This window comes from Durio zibethinus, chromosome 12, assembly GCF_047325235.1.
Source record: "Durio zibethinus cultivar Kanyao isolate XHJ-2024 chromosome 12, ASM4732523v1, whole genome shotgun sequence".
In the NCBI taxonomy this organism is placed as follows: domain Eukaryota; kingdom Viridiplantae; phylum Streptophyta; class Magnoliopsida; order Malvales; family Malvaceae; genus Durio; species Durio zibethinus.
The window spans coordinates 5,563,813-5,588,332 of NC_143173.1; the positions used below are offsets into that span (position 1 = coordinate 5,563,813).

Genomic DNA, 24,520 nt, shown 5'->3' on the forward strand with positions numbered 1-24,520 from the left:
CTTCAATCCTCAATTCAATCAACCTTAAGACTCCAACTTTTGGATGAAATCAACAACTTCAAGTAATCCATTCCAATAAAGAGGTCATTTGATTTTCTTTTTATTTGATTGAACTAGATTAAAATCTATATATTTTGGGTTTTTTTTTTTTTTTTTGCATGAATTAGTAACGTACAAAAATGTGTTTTCGTTAGGTTTCAAAAGAGAACGAAAATTCATATCTATCCTCGTTTAAAATCTTACAGTAACTCATTTCGGATATTAAATTCATGGCAACAAATATGCATATCCGTAATCTTTTTCGGTAAGCATTGAATTCATGTTGTTTCTTTATAATTCAATACCTGTATTCATATTTATTTATATATTATTCAGCATCAGTATAAACTATATTCAATATAGGATTAATTTGCATATTGGCTTTGAATTTATTTTGATGGAATGGTTGAGAGACAAATTGTTGACCTTTTGTTCTATCTGACAACAAAATGGCACAAACGAGAGGAGGTGGGGTATGTAGCGGTAGGGCACATAGTGTAGCCGACCCTGGGCCAAGTATAAGTCAATGGTGTCCAACTGAGAGGAAACAACGAGTCGAACAACTTGATGTTGAGCCGATTGTTAATCATCCAGAGGATCATATTCTTTTTGAGAAAGTACTCCAACCCATCAGCATGATGATAGGGTGAAATGATGAGGACAAGCTGTCTGAGCCTCTTCTTGGAAGTCTAACAGATAAGTTTATCTTGAAGAGCTTCATGTCTCATGTTACGTTGAATACATGGAATGGTCAGTTGAATCAACTCAGTCAAGTAATTTGTATAGGCTTTATTCTTGTTAAAGTTTGTGAAGTTAATAACGAGATTCTTTTTGTTCTTGTTATTATTGTTGATATTGTTATAGAAGCCAGCTACATTGAATTTGATTAATTATAGGCCAAATTTACAGTACTAGTGTTTAAATGACTCCCACAAATTTACAAATCTTGCCAACTATACATGGTAAGCTTGCTAACTTATTATCAATCAATATAGATTTAATCCTAAAGTAATGCCATGTACAAGAATCTAAGCAGTGGACCTATCTATAATGAATCAGCCAAATCTCCCTCTAAGATTTTCAAATGATAGGCAATTTTGCCCTTGTGCAGGAATCTGCTACTCAACATGTTAGAGTTGGGATTTGAAACTCCTTTTCAATTTGATCTGATGTCATTATCTTGAACACTCCTATGTCATTAGGAAACACTATCTGTATTGCGTTCATTAATATCAAATCCTTGCTAGTAACAATAACAGTAGATAATATATCAGGAGACATCAAACTTTTTAACATCACATTGCACAACTGTAGTTATCATAGGGCTCTGCCTTCGTGTATATTAATGCAACAAAAAATATCATTTAGTAGATGTCACATTAACAATCTCTAGCAATAGGAGATGATATCTATTAGTTTTATAAGTACAATCCATAATCAGGATACTAGAGAAGGCATTTAACAAATGTATACCAGTATTATGTAATTTATGAAAAACTGGAAATGGGGATGAAAAGAAGGGAGTAGATTGAATAAGATTAATTGAGTAATTTATGAAGAGGGTAATTTTTTTTTTTTCATTAAAATACTATTGACTACGGTAAGCAATTTTTGGACTCCATTTAAAAACTGTCTTTTTGCAATTAAGTTGCCATCAAATTTTCGGCATTGATGAGCAAACGAGGCACAAAATCAACCAATCAATTAAAAACAGCAAGCTCGTTACAACTGGTAGTTAGGCAAAACAAAAAACACTGCCTAAACAATGCAACCAAATTAGTGGAACCCAAAACCAAACCCAATTTTCATATTCTTCTCCCTCGTTGCCAAACACACCATACAATATAATTACTCACACTATCAAACCCTGATTATCTCACAGTTGTAAAGACTCTGTCAAGTTAGATTTTTACTTCTACATTTGATCATCTGGTCCTCCAAGCATCACCTGCATTTCATATTTTTCACATTTCAATTATTTTTTTAGAAAAAAACAAAAGTACCCACAAAACGCATTTAAAATTCTTGGTTTTTAAAATTCTTTGGAAAAAGAAACCTTACAAGCTCCATTAGGAACTTACGCTACAGTCAAGAGCATGCTTTCTAGCAACCATAATAGCTGCATTCCTTTCTCTCTCGGATTCAAATGTTAATACATAAGATAGTCCTTTCCTTGGTTGCCAAAACAACGACTTCGCCGGAGCATTAGCATCACCTCTAACTCCACATAGCTTAATTGGGAAAGCAAAAATGTGGGAATAGCTATCAGTAAAGTACCGACTGCATCATAAATACTGAAGAAATAAAAAAACAACCAAAACAATTACCAGCATTGTTGTGGAATATATTTCTCTGGACTTAGTGATCCATCCTCTACAAAGCTTGATCCTCATCTTTCCAACACTGAAAGCATGGATCGAACGTGATGGATGATCTTGACCATTGATTTGGGAAATGACTACCTAGAAAAACATCATATGAAGAAACTTGAATTAAAACTGGATGATACAAATATCCCTACCATGTGGACCGGTGCCAGAATAAAAGTTATAATGAACCACAACAACACTTGAAGCATAACTATTTTCTTAACTTTCTTTGTGTTAACTAACATGGGGAGAAAAGTCAAATTATAGATTCAGAACAAGCGCCCATGCATCTATAAATTCTTTCTAATAAATTATCAAACATACATCAGAAAAAAGAAAAAAACTTAAACTTTTCAATTCACTATGTTTAGGCGAAGTTTGTTTAGGACAATTTTGCATCCAATCAACATGATTTAAGACTTTAATCCACCTCGTAGAACCATGGCTTTCAATTTAAACACCAAAAGTTAAGAAACAAAACTCGATCCCTTGAATCTGGTAGAGCTTGATCAAATATTAGCTCTACTTAATAATAATTAAAAAAGAAATGAAAAAGCTATGATAACCAAATTAGGAATGATATTGGACCCAGAAAATATATGGATTCCACTTAAGAGAATTGGAATTCTTAAGTTTGGATGAGACAATTAGACTCCTAATGCTATTTGGAAAGATAATTGAGCCAAGAAATGAAAAGAAATACAAAGCCTCAAAGTTGGCCATGCAAGGGCCAAGAGAAACACCTAAAACATTGACATTTTGCACCTATTGGTGGTGCTAACTAAGGGATGCAATTGAGCCAATTTAGTGAAAAGCTCAAGCTCACTAAATTTCAGTCAAAATTTAGTTATATTAAGTTCAGCTCAAAAAGCAATTAAGCTACTCAAGTTCAACTTAATTCACCTTGATTATCAACCTGAATAACAAGGTCAAACTAGAATTGAGTTCAGACTTGAGTTTGATTTAAAACCAAATGAAATCTTAAAAAAAGATATCATATTTTTTAAAATAGAATCAATATTTTTTAGCTAAAACTGCATTACTCTATCATAAAAAGTTGAAAGATTAGTTAGACTCTTTAATTGCTTAAGCAGAATATTAAAATACTCAAACTCGAGTCAACTTGGTATTCAAGCATGGCTTGACAATGACTAAATCAAGTCCTTATTCAGCAAGTTGAACCTATGTAGCTTACGAGTAATTCGACTAGCAGCCCTTGCACTAGCAAAGTGCAACACAGAATGAGCACTAAAAGAATACCAATCTTAGAAAATTTTTAGTTAAGGATAACAAAAAGAGAAGTGAAGTACTTGGACTTTGTTTTTTTCCCAATAAGGATTGGAAGGGAAGAGTTTTAAAAGTAAATTTTTGTAATTTTTTTTCCTCTTGGAAGAAAATTGTTTTACATTTGCTAAAAAAATGGGAGATCTCAAGGGAAACCATTTTCAAGAAAATGCAACACAAATACAAGCAGTAGCTAAAACATGTCAATTAAAAGAAATTGATGATAGCCAAGCTTCTCATAGTTTTCCTTATTTAGCAAACAAAGCAATTAAAAAGAGTTTCTCTCCCCTCTCTTTGTTACCCTCCCTCTTTATTTTGCTTTATTATTTCCTTTGTCCACTTTAATGACAAAACCAAACAAATCATAGGCATCATCAATTACCATCTTCAATCAGCTCATTATCTCTCAACCAAAATCGAATGATCATGGACAACATAAGGATGATGAAGTAAATCATGGCACGATGGCAATTTACAGAAAATCAGCAATTAGAACTAAAAGATTTAACAACCAAATGCACATTTTAAAGAAACTTTTTGATATTTGAAATCACATATGTAGGTGGATAAAGTGGCAAGAACCATCTAACAAAAATAAGCAGAATTATCATTTTGAAATACACCAAAGCTACTTTGCCTTTGTTTTAGACACAAGAAAAGAATAATAAGGCTCAAACCTAGGATCTCTATCTGCCCCTACTTTCCAACCACTTTAGGCCTAAGGGGCAAATGCTCAAAATTTGCATCATTACCCCAACCCCAGAAAAATGCAACACATATATAAAGCTCCATTTGTTTTGTAAAAAATAACTTCTAGAAAATTATTTTTGTATGTTTTAATATTTGTTTAGTAGAAAAAAATTGAATGATCAACGGAAAGACTTACAGTCAATGAAAAATAAGGTTATTTCTTAAAAAATTATCTTTGCTTCTAAAAAAAAAGGACGACAATATCCAAAAAAAGGTTATCTATGGGTAAGACAAATAACCAAACTCGTGAGCATAGTTTCACTTAAATCAGACCTCAGACATAATTTTTAAGTTCAAGCTTAAGTTAACACAACCAAAAATATTAATATATTAATAAAAATGTATTTTTGTTTAAAATTTAAAATATTAATATTAAAAGTCATCTAACATTTTAATTTTAAATATTTTATACATCTACTCAAGATAGACCTTGTACATAACATTTTAAACTCGAATTTGATTTAACTCGACTCGAAATATTATTATGTTAATAAAAAATATTTTCATTTAATTTTGATTAAAACATTAAAATATTAATAGTAAGTATTTTATATTTTAATTTAAAATATTTCTATTTTGTGTATTATTAACTATAAATATTTGTAATATTTCAATAATAAATAGTATTATATTATTATATTATTATTTTAATAATAAAAATCAATATAGTAAATAATATTTCTATTATTTTAATAATTAATACTATTTAATATAATAAAATTTTAATTTTAATAATACAAATATTTTTAATCATTTTTTTAAATTTTTAAATTTAAAATATATTATTTTTATATTTTATTGGCCATTACATCTATATTACTATTTTAATAATAAATAAATAATGCATTCATTATTATTTAATAATAGATACTTTCAATGTAAAATATAATTATTTTAATCATATAAACATATTTTAATAATAAATATTACTATTTTTAATATTATTATATTAATAAAATTAAATAACATTTCAAGAATAATAATACTATTTTAAATATTTTAAAATATTAATATAAATAATAACAAATAGTTTTTTTTTAAGTGTATAATATTAATATAATATTTTAATATTAAATATTATTATTAAAACATAATTATTTTTTAATATTAATATTTTTAATAATAAATAATTTTAATATATTTTAATAATAAATAATTTTTAATATTTTAATAGTTACATTAATATTATTAAAAAAATATATAGATTTTTCAAAAAACAACCAAACTACAAAAAACATTTTTCATTTACTCATTCAAACAAAAATTTCTGCTCTTCCAATAAAAATGTAAACATTTTCCAAAAAATATTTTCTGAAAACCAATTTCTGCGAAACAAACAGAACCTAAGCAAAAATAAGTTGTCTAGCCCCATGGCTGAGAGACCATAATGATATACTAGCACAAAATCACACATAGAGAAGGATCATAATATTACTAATGGCCAAATTAATTGGAGTAATTCTAAACCCATTGCCTGGTCTTTGGCAGCATGGCAAAGAGTAGAAGTAACTAACAGAAGAAGCAAGCATACATTAAATTCACTGCTGGATTTTCGCAAAAGTGTCTCCACATAGCCTCCCAAACCTGCAGCTGTAAAAGTAACTTTATCAGCCTTTCTTGCCTTCTTTTCTAGGCATCAATACAATAATGCCAGGCAGAAGAGGTGCAGAGGAGCATGATCTGACATTTAATCATAACATGCAATTTTAATACTATTAAATAATTAGGCACATAAATCAAAAGCTGGCAGCAAAAATTGGAAGAGAACAAGCATTCGATAAGTCAAATTGTACATTTGGATGTAAACTAACCAGAATCAATAGGACTTGCAGTTGTCACAGAGACTTTTTGGCCATTTGAGAGAATTTCAGCCTGCAAAATTCGACCAACATCAAGGGGGTCTGGGGCATACATTGTTTTGTTGGCACCTGATAATGCAAAAAATTGAACTAGTCAATAGAGTAGGATGCAATGTAAATGACATAGGTTATCAAACAACAATGTTTTTTCTAACCCATTCAAGTGAGAAATTAAACCTTTCAATGAGTGTTAGGTTCTTATACTTGATCAGACAGAAGTCAAGTATGATATTGTAAGAAAACACTTATTTACAGCTGGTTGTAATCTTGCAATCTGTATATTTATATTTGTATCTCTAGAATTAAGTATTAGGATAGACAATCCCTCAATTATAGGATTAGTTTTTTAGAAAGATTTAGTTTCCTAGTTTAACTCCTAGTTAGTTGTATATAAACCTAAGATTCTTGTATAATTCTCAATAAGCAGTTTTTCAATATACATTCAATTTCCACACTGATTTATTTTTTAGTTTTTCCACATGGTATCAGAGCTTTAGGCTCTTCTTGGGAAGCAAAATTTTCAGCCTTCAATGCTGACTTTTTTTGGCCTTCATTGCCGAATCTTGTTTAGGCCTTCATTACCGAACTCTTTCAAAGAAAGATATCACTATCACCCAATTTGAGGAAATGTTAACTGGAAAAATCATTGGAGTACTACAGATGTCTCAAAAACAAGGAGAGTTCGACAGAGAAGAGATTGAAAAGTTGAGAAACTTATTGAAAATTCTTTGGGTAAGGTTTCTAATTCAGGTAAAGCTTCCAATTCTCATGGATTAAATGTCTCGGCTAAGCCTATTACGAGTTCTTGGGTCATTGACTCAGGAGCCACAGACCACATGACACATTCCTCACAAAAGTTTAGTACATATAACCTGTGTCCTAGTAATAAAAAAATTGTTGTTGCAGATGGTTCACTTACCACAGTGGTAGGATTAGGAGATGTTCGAGTTAATCCCTCGTTTGTTCTCAAAAATGTTCTTCATGTTCCTGGATTGTCTATTAATCTGATATCTATACAAAAACTTACCAGAGATATGAATTGCAAAGTAACTTTTTATCTCTCTTATCGTGAATTTCAGAACCAGAGTCCGAGGAAGATGATTGAACTTGCTAAGGAGAAGGATGGACTACACTATCTTGAGACATCAAATAACACTAGTATCAAGAATAGTTTACCTTTGTCATTTCTTTCTGAAAAATCTTCCAATAAAGACAAAATCTAGCTTAATCATTTTCGTCTTGGACATCCTTCTTTTGGAACCTTGAGAAACATGTTTCCTTCTTTATTCAAAGGATTAAATGTCGAAGATTTTCATTGTGATGTTTGCGAACTTGCAAAGCATAGACGTGTGTCTTTTCAATCAGTAACAAAAGAAGTTCTACTCCCTTTTACTTGATTCATAGTGACATTTGGGGTCCCTCTACAATTCCTAATATTTTTGGTGCGAGATGATTTGTTTCATTCATAGATGATTGTACCAGGGTCTCTTAGGTTTTTTTACTTAAATCCAAATCAGATGTGAATAGTGTGTTTTTAAGCTTCCAAAACATGATCCAAAATCAATTTGGAGTGAGAATCAAGAGATTTAGGTCTGATAATGCAAGAGACTACTTCAACCAGAGTCTATCTACCTATTTCCAAAAAGAGGGGATTATCCATGAGTCATCTTGTGTTAATACTCCATAGCAGAATGAAGTGGCAGAGAGGAAAAACAGCCATTTACTAGCCACAACCCGAGCCTTTCTTTTTCAAGCAAATGTACCTAAATATTACTGGGGGGAAGCTGTTCTCACTACCACACATATTATAAATAGGTTACCTTCAAGGGTTTTGGGATTTAAAACTCCTATGAAACTACTCTCACAATTTTATCCCAACCTCAATACCACAAACAATCTCACACCTAGGATATTTGGTTGTACATCATTTGTTCATGTTCACAGTCATAACAAAGGAAAGTTGGATCCAAGAGCGATTAAGTGTATTTTTGTGAGGTATTCTTCAACTCAAAAAGGATATAAGTGCTATCATGCTCCTACCAAAAAATTATATGTGTCTACAGATGTCACTTTTAAAGAAAATAGACCATTTTTTACTCAACCTTATCTTCAGGGAGAGACTTCATTCATGGAAGATAAGGATAAAGACTTCTTTTTGCTTGATTTGCCCCCTTCTTCAACATTTACACCAATTAATTCTTCTGAGTCGAAACCTGTTTCTGTTAAGCCCAAGTCAAACACTGAATTTGAGTCTGAACCCATTCCAAATACGGAAGATGTGACAAAGGATAATATTGTTCTTGATTCTATGAAGGAATTACAGGTGTACTCAAGAAGGAAAGGTCCAAATCCTGAACCAGTGCCAGTCCAAGAACCTTATCCTAACTCTGGAAATGAGGTAACTACAGTTTTTTACTCTGTTTCTCAAAATGAGCATGAATCTCCTAAAACTATAACTAGTAATTATGCTCTGCCTATTGCCATTAGGAAAGGAACCAGAGAATGTACCAAGCATCCACTATACCCAATCTCTAATTTTGTATCATTTGAAAAATTCTCACCATCCCACAAAAATTTTCTTGTGAGCCTAAACACTATTTCTGTTCCAACTACATTATCCGAGGCATTATCCAATGAGAAATGGAGGCAAGCCATGAAAATAGAAATGGAGGCCTTAGAGAAAAATCAGACATGGAAACTGGTAGAGTTGCCTAAAGGAAAAAATCAAGTGGGGTGTAAATGGGTTTTCACTGTAAAATACAAGGCAGGTGGTACTGTTGAAAGGTATAACGCCAGGTTAGTGGCTAAGGGCTACACTCAAACCTATGGAGTGGATTACTAGGAAACCTTTGCTCCAGTTGCCAAGATGAATACAGTTAGGATTTTATTATCATTGGCTGCAAATTACAATTGGCAGCTTCAACAATTTGATGTAAAGAATGCTTTTCTACATGGTGATTTGGAAGAAGAAATATATATGAAGGTTCCACCGAGATTTGGAGGTCATCTAGAAGCAAACAAAGTATGCAAGCTGAAAAAAGCTTTATATGGCCTTAAACAGTCTCCTAAAGCTTGGTTTGGGAGATTTGCCAAAGTGATGCTAGCAATGGGATATAATTAGAGTCAAGGAGATCACACATTGTTTATCAAGCACTCTGATTCAGGGAGAGTCACAGTTCTATTAGTGTATGTTGATGATATAATTGTAACTGGAGATGATGAAAAAGAGAGAGAATCTCTAAACCAATGTTTGGCTAGAGAATTTGAGATAAAAGAGCTAAGGAGATTGAAGTACTTCCTAGGAATTGAAGTAGCTCACTCACGGCATGTTATTTTCATCTCACAACAAAAATATGTGATGGATCTTCTGAAGGAAACTGGGAAGCTTGCATGTAAACCTACAAATACCCCTATAGATCCTAATCATAAAATTGGAGAAGCTAATGAAGATACTGCTGTAAATAAAGAGATGTACCAAAGATTAGTTGGAAGACTCATTTATCTCTCACATACTAGACCTGATATAGCATATGCTGTGAGTGTGGTAAGTCAATTTATGCATAGTCCTAAAGAAGTGCACCTACAGGCTGTCTACCGTATATTGCACTATTTGAAGGCCAATCCTGGGAGAGGTATCTTATTTAAAAGAAATTCGAGGTTAGTTCTAAAAGCATATACAGATGCTGATTATGCAGGTTCAGTAACTGATAGAAGATCCACCTCAGGCTACTGCACTTTCTTCGGTGGTAATCTTGTGACTTGGAGGAGTAAAAAACAGAATGTGGTGGCAAGATCAAGTGCTGAAGCAGAGTTCAAAGTAATAGCTCAAGGAATTTGTGAACTATTATGGTTAAAGATTATCCTAGAAGACTTGAAGATCAAGTGAGATGGACCAATGAGACTCTACTGTGATAACAAGTCTGCAATAAGCATTGCACACAATCCCGTGCAACATGACAGAACAAAACACATTGAAGCAGACCGGCATTTCATAAAGGAGAAACTAGACAGTAGGTTGATTTGTATACCTTATGTATCAACCAAGGGTCAACTTGCAGATGTGTTGACTAAAGGTCTCAGTAGTGCAACATTTCAAGAAATTATTTCCAAGCTAAGAATGGAAAACACCTATTCACTAGCTTGAGGGGGAGTGTGGAAAAACACTTATTTACAGCTGGTTATAATCTTGTAATCTGTATATTTATATTTGTATCTCTAGAATTAAGTATTTGGATAGAGAATCCCTCAATTATAGGATTTGTTTGTTAGAAAGATTTAGTTTCCTAGTTTAACCCCTAGTTAGTTGTATATAAACCTAAGATTCTTGTATAATTCTCAATAAGCAATTTTCCAATATACATTCAATTTCCACACTGATTTATTTCTTAGTTTTTCCACAGATATAATGCAACTCTGATCAGCACAGCTAGCTGTAATTTTTTAAATTTGTGGCCCCATGTACCTAACTTGGACCTATGGGCCAAAAAAAAGCTTGGATCTAAACTAAAGCACTACCTACAGAAGGATGAATAAGCAACTGAACTAATAAACATGGAGGATAGGACATTTATAAAGTTATATCGGGCTTGATGGCAGAAATAGAGAATATCACAGACATCTGTTAGAGTTTACAGCAATTAAATGCACATTAAATCACTTTCGAAAATGGGTAAAATAATACACAGAGAGTCACCCAACTTTGGGCGACATTTTATTTTGGTCACTCAACTATAAAATCTATGAAAATGGGTAAAATAATACACGGAGAGTCACCCAACTTTGGACTACTTTTTCTTTTGGTCACTCAACTATAAAATCTATCAGCATAGTCACTAACATTTGAGAAAGAGTTTTCTTTTTGTAACCTAGCCATTAGTATCTAACGGAATACTGACAGGGCACTCTACTTAAGATGTCAGTGGCCATACGGCAGGCTCACATCATAAAAAATGCCACGTTGGCATCATTGACGTGGCATAATAAAAAAAATTTTCCCCTTCCCTCTCTCTCTCTACCTTCTCAAGCTTCAAAAAACCAATCACATACCATCAATGCCAGACTGTAGACATTACCACCATGATGCCCATCCGGCCGCCACTCATTGATGTCGGAATCCTACCAAAATGAGCTCACTTCTTGCTATTCACCTCCTAAACACTTCTTCCAGACTAGATTTCTTAAAAAACCCCTAGAATCTCCTATATCTAAGACCTAAACCTGATATTTCCTACACCAAAAACTCCAGCTGCACCAATCCGAAGCCCAGAAAACCATCTTAGGTTGTTTCCCTATCATTTCTCTTCCATTCTACCTAAAAACCGAAACCTGAAGCCCCTAGTCCGCCACCACAGCCGCAGTCCAAATACGATTTTCCTCTTCCCCTTTCCCTTTTTATCTTTCCTTACACCTAAAACCCTCAAACTGAAAAAACTGTTGTTACCACTGCCCAGTAGTGGCTGCCAGAGAACCCTAGCCATAAAAACCTATCAGCATCATTGCCATAGAGGAAGCAACATAACATAATAGAATAAAAATGCAGCAAAAAATTTGGTTTTAGTAGCAGAGAAGGGTGGATGCAGGTGGCCTTTTGAGTCTCAGATTTTTGGGTTCTAGGGTCTTTTCACCTCAGGTTTTTGGGGTTGTTTTAGGAGCTTCTCAAGTTTGTGAAGGGGTAGAACTGGACTAGAGGAAGAAGGAAACGGTGCCCGTGACAAATAGGTTTTAATGTGTGGGATTTGGTTTTAAATTTAGGACTTTCTAAGAGTTTTTAGGAAATTTTTATATGATATAAGTAAAAGGGAATCAAGGAGAAGACTTTGGGCCAAGATTTGGAAAGAAATCTGGAACCAGCAAGCAGCAGAAAACGGTCACAGATGGTGATCCAGCACCAGTATCCGGAAAATGATGGCAGTAGTGGTGTTGAATGAAAGAGAGAGTAGAGATTGGGAAGTCTAGAGAGAGAAGAGAAGTAGTAAAATGAAAAAAATTTTGGCTAAGGACACCTGTTTTTTTTAAAAAGCTGTGGCAATTGAGCTGACATGGCCAAGTCATGTGGGATTGTCAGTCTAGGTGTGTGACCACATCATCCACTGCTAGCCCTCATAAGGCTGGGTGACCAAAGAAAACATTTACTCAAAGGTTATTGACAAAAACTTTAGATTTTATAGTTGGGTGATCAAAATAAAAGGTCATCCAAAGTTGGAGAGCATGTATTTTACCCCTTGAAAACACTATGATAAATTGAGTTACCTATATAAATCTGCCTGTACGTCATTTGTGTGGGCAAGTACTGGTACAGTTATATTCTTTTGATAACAATTAACAACCAGTTAACAACGGTAAAGGATGTTTCTGACATTCCAGCCGTAGAAGTAGTATTCATACAACAACATAAGTACTCAAGGCCTTATTTCACATGGCCTTATGTTCACTTAATGTTCATATTAAAATATCTCAATTACGTGGAATTTGTTTGACAAGTTTAATAGGTATTCAATTTAAGAGCATTAGTATCACCTGCAATACCGTGACTCTTTGGTAGAAAACCCTAGATAGAAAGTTCACCGAACGGTATGTTTAATGACATAACTAACCAAGACAGCTTCAGTGAGGTTACAAGACTTGCAGGTAAAAAAACATTCATGAAGTAGATACCTGAAATTATTTCCCTTTGATTTCCGTCAGATGATAGTCGATACCACTGAATTGAAGATTTTGAAAGCAATGGAGCATTATCAGAGCAAGGCTGGAGTCGTAAGCATGAACCAAGAGTTTCAGAACCATGCAACACATATACAAGGGATTTGTTCTTCTCAACCTTCTTGTTTATTGCCAGCTGTAATTAACTAGGCATAAATTAGAACCTCAGAATTTATCATAAACCAGACTAGGCCATTCCACCCACTAATATTTAAGGCTTGATTGGTACTGTGAAGAGATAACATGCCAGGAAAAAGATAGTCACAACAGGAAATTAATAAGGAAATATATCTTAAAACTAACCAAAGACCTTGTTGGAAGCAAGGAAATGATGTTCAAGACTTAGAAGCATTGGCTACCAACATCCAGTAACAACCTTAACCTGTAGGCTAATGAAATTTACCTTCCAACATTTTGAGTTATATTAATACAGTAATATTACAAAATATTCAACTTTCACAGAACCTAATGACTTCCAAGAAGAGTTTGGTAGGCTCTGTCAATTTGATGCACTTTGGTTTTCAGCACCACGGAAATTATCTAAACATTATCGCAGCTCTTCCCAAGTTGGCTCTTATTTCTTGTTTCATTCAATTAGTATCTTTCAAGAAGATTAACTCATGAATACTAATCCACCACCATGTTATCCAAATTCCAAACCTATATACCGAAAAGATATATAATAAGTATATAACCAAGCATAATTACATTTGCTATATGATTTTAAATGATTTTACTACCAACTTTCTCTGTTGAATCTATGTATAGATCTTCTTAATATCAGACATATATAACCATTTTGCAACATCCTTAGATGGATTTTTCTTGAGTAGTTATAATTTTACTAGTTTACCCATGAGCATAATGATGGAGGATGCACTATGCTAGTTGAGGGATTAAATTACCTAGGGCTTTATTTTATATTTTGTGGGTTTAATTTTAATTTTTATATACATTTAGGATATTTTAAAATATTTAGGTAATAATATATTAATTAGTATTTTACATTTTTTTCCAAGTTTTTGAGTTTTAGGATTATATTTGGTAATTTTCATTTTATTAGGGTTTTGGGTTTAGTTATAAATACCTATGTTATTTTAGTTTCAATTAGGCTTTGAATGATGAATATTTAAGTTATTTAGATATTGAGTATCAAGATTTTCTCCATCTATTGATTCTTTTCTAGTTTCTCACATAGTTCTGATGTTTCTCCCTAATTGTTTCAGTCTATTTCTGATTTTCCATCTAGATTTCTATATTCTATCTCTTCCCTCTACTTGTTCTACATCAAATAATCTGCAGCGACTAATTGCAAGTATTGCACACGTTCAACAACAGGCTACATAACCACGGGGGACGGGGGTTAATTCTTTATTATTAGCAGAATCCTAGGGTTAGTTATAGATTATGGGATGTCTTAGTCTTCCTAGAGAGTGCTGACTTCATGGGTCCAAATATGGTGCTACCCCTTAACCTTCCCTTGAGATGTTTGATGACACCTATGTGTAAATCTTGACACACATGACATTACCAATCAGAAGACTCACCTTAACAGCCACTCACCCTAACACATTTTCAATCTGGTGAGCTATTACTGCCCTTCGTTGTATTAACTAAACCCTTTTTACCTCTTTACATGTGTTATCCTAATCTCATAGGAGAATCACACTCACATGCAAGAGTTTCTCGCACTCTTCTCTCTCTAACTCTATTTCACTATCAAGACAAATCTACTGTATTTTATCATAAAAGTACCATCAAGCAGTCCAATGGTATTATTGTAACATAAAAAATTCAACATACCTCTTTCTGGAGCTTTATTGAGAATATAGATTTTTCTCGAATTTGAGTTCTTAGAGCACGAAGTTCATGCTCCATATCCATCACCTGAAAACATGACATCAACAGCTGCCATTATATCACAATCATATATTTAACAATAAATCTCATCTACTTAACTGCAGATGTAAATGTAGCCAAGCAGCATACATAATAGTAAGAGAAAAGTAGAACTAGAAAATAGATTTATAATTTGTTACAAAGGATAAATAAACAAAGAACAGTAAGTGACAATATTTGTAGCACAGTTGGGCCTTAAATCATTAATGTGAGGCTATATTATTAAAAACCAGAAAATACAAGCAAATGAACAAATAGGTACCACAATAAAACATTGTGTTCAATGTCATACAATGAGAAAGAAAGAGGCAAAGCAATTCACCTCTATGTGGAAAAATATGGAAAGAGCTATGCATCAATAATGACACCAAAATTCTACAATTTAATTGATGGCATGGGTAATGAATAATGTTGCATTTGGAGCCTTGACATGTCAATTAAGCATAGCAAATGATGATCCAATAAGTTGGACACTGAGTTCCTAAAAGCTACAAGATGAAGTTATTTATCAAATGCAAATTGTGCTTATGTTTTCATTCAATGATACACATATTCAATCATATGCCTACATACATACATACATACATACATACATATATATATATATATATATATTCTAAAACACTGAGAGACAGAGAGAGAGAGAGAAGATGATCAAATTGCAATGATGTAACAATCCATACCGTTACTCTCTTCCATAACTTCCAGTTCAATGAATATTTTGACAAGCCAACTATTGGATTTAAAAACCTATTCAAAAATACCATGCACTTTGAATTTCCAGTCAATCCAATATCTATATCACAATGATCAAGAATGCTATCCTTTTTATATAAATTTAATGGTTGAAATTTTATTATTATTAAGCAAATAGTTATAATTTTCAATTAACTTGAAATTTGGCATGCATGATCTACATGAATAGAACATAAGATCTAACAATAGGATTTACAAAATACATGAAACGATGCAAAACTTAATTAGTTTTACACCAGAGTAAGTGTACCCCTCCTTAAATATATATATATATAGAGAGAGAGAGAGAGACAGAGAGAGACAGAGATGCAGTAGCTGAAATAAGACAAAGCCACTTCTTATAAACACCCTTTTACAAATAGTATTTCATTTACTGCGATGAGAGCCATTTCATTTGATTCATGTAGTTGTATGGTAAAATAGAAGTTAAGAATTTGGACAATAACTCAAAGAAACAAAAAGGAAAGAGAGCTTTCTCTTCGATGCAAACATAAAAATTAACTAAAAAGTAAAAACTATAATGCATAAGAAAACTCATACAGACAAATAACCACATTTAGAGATTATCAACAAATATCTATAATCTAATAGAACAGCAGTGATGCTCAACTATCTGCATTTTCTAGAAACCTTAGTTCAAAGACAAGACCTAGGAGACTATACTAACACACCTTGCTTGGCTGATGCATCAATTTAATTCTTCTAGCCTCTTGAACTTCCTCTATTAGCTCCTCAACCTCCTGCAAGAGATAAAATCAAAGATGAATAAAGTATGTAACATCTTCAACATAGAAACATTCAATCACAATGCACAAAACCTATCTTTGACATGCATCTCCTATTTTAATCACATCACAGGCATGGAGATAAGTGAGACTATAACACAAAGGAAAACATACATGTACCTATATGAAAAACTGATCAATTTCCAATATAAATTCAAAAGTGAAGGATAAAAAAATTAATACATTGAAAATTCAATCCATTAAAACAAAACTAAAACTTTTTATTGTGAAATAGAATTTTAATTAACAGATATACCACCAACGAACATCCAAAATTACAATACTGTGGTAAAAAGTGATTTTCTTATCAGGAAATGAAGTCAAAAGAGGAAAACAGGAAAGTACTCTGGCAGTAAGAAGTATATAATAGCCATTTACCAGGATACCAGGAGCTAAATCATAAATGAGAGAACTTAAACAATTGTTTTGATATGAATCATGTGTACAAAAGGATTTTTAGCGTTTACAAAGACACTAAGCTTACTAAACATTATAAGTTGAGATACACGAGTATCCAATGATCAAAATAAAAGTTCTTAGAACAACAAATTAATGCATTTGGAAATGAAGGCACAAAATAGATATGTTGGAAACATTTACTCCCCATGCTCTACATAGTATCATTTTCTATGTTAACAGCATACATGTATAAAATTGGCCATCATCAGCTGACATGTGTGTGTGTGTGTGTGTGTGTGTGTTTATATGTTTATAGACACATTACGGGGACAAGCCAACTCTTTTAAATCAAATATTATTCAATGATAAGACATCAATCAAATCCAAGCAATAATCTTCCAAATGCAATAAGTAAAAGACAAAATATTCTAATTAATAAATATGCTATACTGCATATCTTTGTTACAATTTAGACCTTATTCCAAACCAAAATTGCAACATGAGATAATTACAATAACCTACTTAGATAAAGTAAGATAAGACAACACAAGAGATATACATGGTTGGAGAACCTATTACCTACATACACACATAACAATGAAGAAGTTCACTACCAACATTATGAGATTATGGTGAGGTTTAGTTCTCACCGAATCCCCTAAAAGAACCAATTTCTCATCTTAAGTTACTCACTAAGATTTTTATCGATGTTAGACTTTCTTAATGATGATACCTTAAAAGACTTCTATATGAAAATAATAGAAATAAGTTTAAGGCATCAACACCCCAAGATTTCTGGCTGAAAGCAAGTTACAAACTAAAAGGCATCAACACTCTTTTTACATGGTGATTGACACCCCTGTGACAAGGAAAACCTTGGTTAAATACAAGCCACATTTTCCAATACTTCTATGAAGAGCATTATTATTTTAGTCTGAATTTGCAGTCTAAAATAGCTGACTAAATACAATTGCATGGTACTAATTAAGTGCAACTTAGAGTAGTTATGCTGTGTCTAGTTGGATTATTTACTTGGCATTAAAAGTTAGACAAAAAAGCTTCTCACTTCTGAAACTGATGAATTACGGAGGAAAACTAACTTAAACAATTCAATGAAACCTGTGTTTTTTGAGAATTTTCTGGATTCCTTTCTTGCTCATCAAGGGCCTCACCAAATCGCTGCACTACAGCCCTAGCACTTTCAATTTCAGCACAAGCAAAAGATTTTTCTTGATTTACTAACTTTTTAGCATCTTCAGAAGCCTGCAGATATAAAAGAGCAAATTTGATTCAGTAAAAATGAAAACAGATGATCCTTCAGAAAGAAAATTTTAAAAGCAGGCAATAAAAAAGCGCATTAGCAATAGTACAATGCCCAGAGATTTTTTTTAAAAGAAAGAAAAAACAAAACATAAAGATTCAAACTGCAAACTCCTGACAAGGCTGATCTTCATTTGACACATGAAGAGAATCAAGAACAGTTTCAGACCAAACAGAAAAACGGTAAAAAAAAAAAAAAAACTCCTTTGCTCCTGGCACTGGACTTAACCAGGCCTTACAAATGAACAGTTCAAGTTACGTCATGCCTTCATACAGGAAATACTAGTGCCACCTTTAGAATTCTTAAGTTGCGTTCTTCCACTCAGAAAACATGCTTGATCACGATAATCAGAAACATACACACAATCCAAAACTTGACTGCCATTAACTGACCTGCTTGAGAAAATTTGCCAGTTTTTTCACTTCAAACTTCTCTTGAATCAGTTCTCCTTCTTTTTGAGTCAATTTAACTGCTAAAGCCTCAACCTGAACGTTTTACAAAGTGAAAAAAGTAGTTATAGCCAAAAAATTATGATGTAGAATGTCTTCAATGAAAAAAAATATCAAGATCAGAGATGAAATTTTGTATTATGCAGAAGAAAACTCCATAGGTGAGGATGCACATACATGAATGACTATGCAAAGCTCACTCACTTGCACATGTCTATTTGGTCTCAAAGAAAACATTTAATGATGGAAAACATTGATAATTTGGCATGAAAGTAATGAGTTACCATGAGAATTTGAATATGAAATAAATGGCCAAGGTTGCATGCAGAGTCAACTTCTCTCTATTTATTCAATGTTCACTTGTTAAGATGAATAAGCATTTATGTTTATGTACACCTTTTTTTATGAAGCAAGTTTTTGTACATATTTAGACCATACCACAAAATGCTTGGAACATGGCTCAGGTCAATTGGATCCATCAGAGCATCCACATAAGCATATAGTTCAAATAAAACTGGATATTAATCAAAGTTTGATTTGTGTTAGGGTATTAGCTCCTACCAGATTCTATCAAGAGGTAAATTAAAATTAAACAAATACATAACAGCTAAGCACTGTCAAGCTTTTTTTTTTTTTTTTTTGCCTTCATCTTGCAGTTTCCTGGATAATTTCCTAAGAGAAGAGAGACAGAAGCATTGAATTTTTTTTTTTTCAAACTTTCCTAAGATATTCATAAAATAGAATAATTTCTGAATTTAGTGATGCTAGACCAATCTGTATTTTTATGGTTCATGAAATGTTTAGAAAGTAAGGATTTATCCTTTTAATGTTATATTGTGATTTATAACAGGAACTAGAGAGGCACAAAATAAAGTTCTACCTTGGCATGATAAGTGTTTTTGAATATCATCCATGTAATAATCATTTTTATTCAATGCATAAGGAAAAGGCTCAGTCCAATAACTTAGGCATGCCCAGAAGGAAAAAGAGATGTAAACTACAAAGCAAGAATTAGGTTGGTCTTCCATTTCAAAAAAAAAAAAAAAAAGAATTAGATTGGCCTTCTTAGCTGCTATAGCAGACCTGCATAAACTAACAGTAAAAAGAAAAAAGGAATATGGCTTATTGTTCGTATGAATGCATGATGTGGCTTGGTGACACATGATTACATTATATCATGAAAGAGAAGGGTTGCACAATTGGAACACTATACATCAACCTGCTTCAAATTTTTAAATTAAACAAAGCTACTTGTGACAGGTGTGACACATTAAGCTTAAAACCAACAACTTGGTGAAAAAAGAAAATGACAAAGCAAAACAACTAACCATAGAAATAGCCTGCTCGACATCTTCCTTGTTTCTCCCAGCCATACGGCCTCTCAAAGATTCTAAGGCATCTCTAAGTTTCTTCAAAAGAACATGCCCCTCCAAAGAAGCAACCTCTCTAAGTTTTGCCTGAATTCCAAGAAAATAAGTGTAATTCACTAAATCATCCATTGTCAATGAAATTGATATTGCTGTCAGATAATGGAAGAAACGAGAGTTAAACAAAGACACTATAGATGGAGCTAAATTTTTGTTGAACTACACGATGATTTCCATTCAGATATTGGAAAATACCAGATAGAGTTGAATGGAAAAAAGAGAATCATTCAGATGACCCATGACACCCAATTAGCTAGAGTCTGAATGTTAGCAAGCAGATTTTTTGCGTCTTCTTTTTTGGAAAATATTGGAGCAAACAAAAATAAATGATGGTAACCTCATCAGCCAACTTTGCAGCAGCAGCAAGGTTCTTATCAAATTTACTAGCAAGGTCACGAACTGAGAGTCGCTTGTGCTGCCCAGCTAATTGTGTTGTTTCCCTTTCAACAACCTCCTTCAGTGATGGACCATTGTTGTCCCCTCTTGTCTCCTCCAAAATCTGATTGTCAGGTCCTAATTTGTACTTCGGAAAGTGGTCCGAAGCAAAGCTCACATCAACCGAAACAGCCAGAATTGATTCTGTGAGCATTGTTTCATCAATTTCAGGACTTATCTTTATCATTTTTGTGTCAGTTCTCTGCTCCTTAGAAATAAACACAGAAAAGAAAACAACCTCATGATCAGACCTCAAGCAAACTACTAAAACATCAGAAACATTTAAATTTCACCTCAAAATTAATTTGCATAATTAATCCAACAAAATATTTATATTTTATTCATTGAACTGAAAAATATATGAATCAGAAAATCACATTCCGAACTTAAATATAGCTAGTGAAATCTTGCATTTAGTAACAGCTTTTGGCGAAACCATCATCAAGTACCAGAAAAACTCAAATCAAGCAAATAAGACATAGACATTCTATACTTGAGTAACAAAAGCAAATCAACTCAACCAAAAAGGAGATTACAATAAAAAAAAAAAAAAAAGAAGAATGAAAGGCAAAATAGAAATCTGCATAAATCTATTGTCAGCAAGTAGGAGTTTCTACAGATCCAAATAAGCACTTATCAAGTACCAAGGTTCAGCTACAACTCCCAAATTTCTACTCACATTTGACCAAAGAGTCTTCAAATTTCTGACCATTAAGAAAAATAAAAACAAAAGCTGTGCTTTGAAGCTGTAAACATAGATTAAAATTTGTACATTTCACATTAAATAAAGCACAAATTCAAAAGAAAAGAAAAGAAAACGATCAATAGCAGGACTCTTTTATTTGCAAGAATAAAAGGAGATATTATCACCCTTTATGGACTGCAAATATCTTTTTTTTTTCTTACCTACAAAGGCAGCTACATGATACCAGTTTTCCAACCTACATTACAACTTCTTACCCACAATTCTTTTTTCTCCTCTTCAGTCATTATTAAAATTCCACAAGAAAATAAAAAAATGCAAAGAAAGAAAAAAAAATGATAACCTTGCAAGTGGTCAAAGTCCCATGCAGGAAAGGGAGTAATATGAAAAAAAAAAAAAAAAAAAAAAAAAAAAGCCAAATGAGAAAAGGAAAGAATGCAGCTGAAAATATGATATCACTTACAGATTGTAGATTGGAATATGGGTAAAATGTGTAAAGAGAAAAGCAGAGAATGAGAGACTGATGCTAACAGAGGAACATGGTGAAAGATTCTTAATTTGTAACAGCTGAAGAAACTGCAAATGACCGTGACAGACAAAGAGAGAAGAAGATGAAGAAGAATATGAAGAGGAAAGGAAAGGGTATAGTTGATTTGGGTAGATTGTTTGGTTTTGGAGAATGTTTTTCTGCCTTCTCTAAAGGAGAAAGACAGGAGGGTTAAAAAAAAAAGAAAGGGAAAAGAGAGAGTAAGCTTTTTTTGTTCCTTCCCTGACTTTGTGTGTCGCTCAGTCGCTGTCATTTTTTTGTAAAATTTTTTATTTAATTTTTTTTTCTAAAATCTTACTTTTACATTTTATATATATACATATTAATTGTCAATTTGATGGTCATTCTCTTGAACGATAAAATCAAGTAATAATGGGTAGTTAGTTAGGTGGTGTTATTGTCATATTGTTAAGCAAAGCAACTAATTACTTTTGAACCTTTTCAAATCTCTTTCATTCATTTTCCTTTAATTTGTTAAAATTGCATGTATCATATGCATAAGCCATAACCCAACTACCTCTTATAATTGGTCCTTTGTGCTTGCCTTAATTCTTGATTTTAACACTAAAAAAAAAAGTTAAATATTTTATTTGTTAACTTCATACTTAAAGATTAAAAATTTGCAATTAAATACATGAATCTAAATTTTATCAATCGAATTATCCAAAAATTAACACTGTTAAAGTCAAAAGTTAATGCCATTTATTTGACCAATAAAAAAATTTATTTATGATCTATTCATTTATTTTTAGAGATATTTGAGTTCGGTTTAAAAAAAAATTATTGCATTCATTCGAGTTTAATTCATTTAAAAGGTAAGATGTGTGCATTCGATTTTATTTTCAGTTCAATTAAGTTAAACAGATTTTGTCGTGAATATTAAACGAATATGTTTATGAATATATATAAATAAATATATTTATAAATAATAAACAAACATTAATCAAACAAATTTAAGCAAATAAATCCACACGAATATATACCTTAAAATAGGATTAGGGTAAATGATAAAATTGTAATTTTATTATTATTATAAATAAATAATAAATTAAACAAATCTTAAACAAATTTATTCACGAATATAAATCAAATAGACCTCAATTTGTATTTAATTCTTTTAATAAACAAACATAAAAATATTGTTCATAATTATTTGTTAAACATAATAAACGAATAAAAACTGAATATATTTACGAATAATTTTTTTAAAAAAATTATTCACTTATATTCTTACATATGAGTATATGAATTATTTGCACTATTTCATAATTTGATAACTAATCTCAGTTACTCATATTATCACGTCAACAAAATTAATGCTATGTCGGTAAAATCATTGTCAAGTCAATAAATCAATATCGTTATCAAATCAATAATCACATCAATATTTTTAACAATGTAAAATTTGACAAGTTTAATAATTAGACTAAAATTATCAAATTAAAATAATTGAGGGATTACATTTCTATGAATTATAATAGAATAAATTTTGTTAAAATACATGGATTAGTGTCATAATTTGACTTTTGTCTTACAAAATACAAATCAAATTTCTAAGCTTTGTTTATTTCACGAAAATTGAATTTCGAAAATTTTTTTAAAAATATTTACATTTTTTAAAAAAGTAGTGATTTTTTATTGTTTGAATAAGTTAAGGAAAAATATTTTATGTTGTGTGATTTTTTTTTGAAAATTTGTTTTTTAAATAATATTGACATAACTATTAAAATATTAAAAATATTTATAATTAAAATATATTAAAATTATTCATAATCAAAAATTATGTTTTTGTAATAATATTTAATATTAAATATTACATTAATATAAAAATGCTTAAAACAAAACTACCTATTATTTATATTAATATTTTAAAATATTTAAAATAGCATTACTATTCTTAAATATTATTTTTATTAATATATTAATATTAAAAATAGTCATATGTACTATTAAAATAGTAAAAATATTTATACTATTAAAATTGTTATATTTATATTGAAAATATTTTATTAAATCAAAAATAATTATTTATTTATATTTATTATGAAATAATAATATAAATACATTAATAAATAAAATAGAAAAATAATATATTTTAAAGTTTAAAATAATAATAAACTTTTAAAAATATTCATTTTATGAAAATAATAACATTATTATATTATTTAAAATTAATTATTGAAATAATAATATTATTTAATATATTATTATATCTTATTAAAATAATATAATACTATTTATTATTGAAATATTAAAAAGATTTATGCTTAATAATACACAAAATTAAAATATTTAAAATTAAAATGTCAAAAAACTTTTAATACTAATATTTTAGTTTTTTAATTAAAGTTAAATAAAAATATTTTTATTACTATAATAATATTTCATACAGGATTAAATCAGGTTTAAACTCAAAATATTATGTTCAGGGTCATACATGAGTAAAAGTATAAAATATTTTAAATATCAATATTTTAATTTTTAATTAAAATAAAATAAAAATATCATTATTAACATAATAATATTTTGAATCGGCTAAAATTAAGTTCGAGTTTAAAAAAATAATATTCAAGGTCTGATTTAAGTAAAATCATGCTCACAAGTTTAGAAAGAAACCCTTTTCATAAATAATTTTTTTTGGAAAATTATCTTTTTTATTGAAAATAAAAGATAATTTTAAAAAAAATGATCTCATTATTTATTAATCAGTAAGTTATTTTTCATTAATTAATTAATTTTTTATTGATAAATATCAAAATTATAAAAATCATTTTTTTTTTTTGGAAACAAACGAAACCC

The 24,520-nt window shown here is 31.1% G+C and overlaps 1 protein-coding gene across 2 annotated transcripts; it reads right to left on the reverse strand.

The window, feature by feature from the left end:
• Positions 1–1,721: 1,721 nt before the first annotated feature.
• LOC111296431 (stomatal closure-related actin-binding protein 3-like) lies at positions 1,722–21,966 on the reverse strand. Of its 2 annotated transcripts, none has more exons than XM_089769222.1 (13): positions 21,638–21,966; positions 20,374–20,673; positions 19,938–20,066; positions 18,553–18,645; positions 17,959–18,102; positions 16,327–16,395; positions 14,804–14,887; positions 12,956–13,136; positions 6,254–6,370; positions 5,974–6,032; positions 2,367–2,501; positions 2,121–2,270; positions 1,722–1,987 (listed from the first exon to the last, which is right to left on the reverse strand). In XM_089769222.1, exons 2-13 carry the CDS (start codon positions 20,656–20,658, stop codon positions 1,955–1,957), a joined length of 1,479 nt encoding a protein of 492 aa, XP_089625348.1. In that variant the 5' UTR covers positions 20,659–20,673; positions 21,638–21,966; the 3' UTR covers positions 1,722–1,954. The 2 variants fall into 2 exon arrangements, with proteins under 2 accessions (XP_089625348.1, XP_089625347.1); XM_089769221.1 differs by having other exon boundaries at positions 20,374–20,679; positions 21,638–21,923.
• Between the last annotated feature and the right edge of the window lie 2,554 nt (positions 21,967–24,520).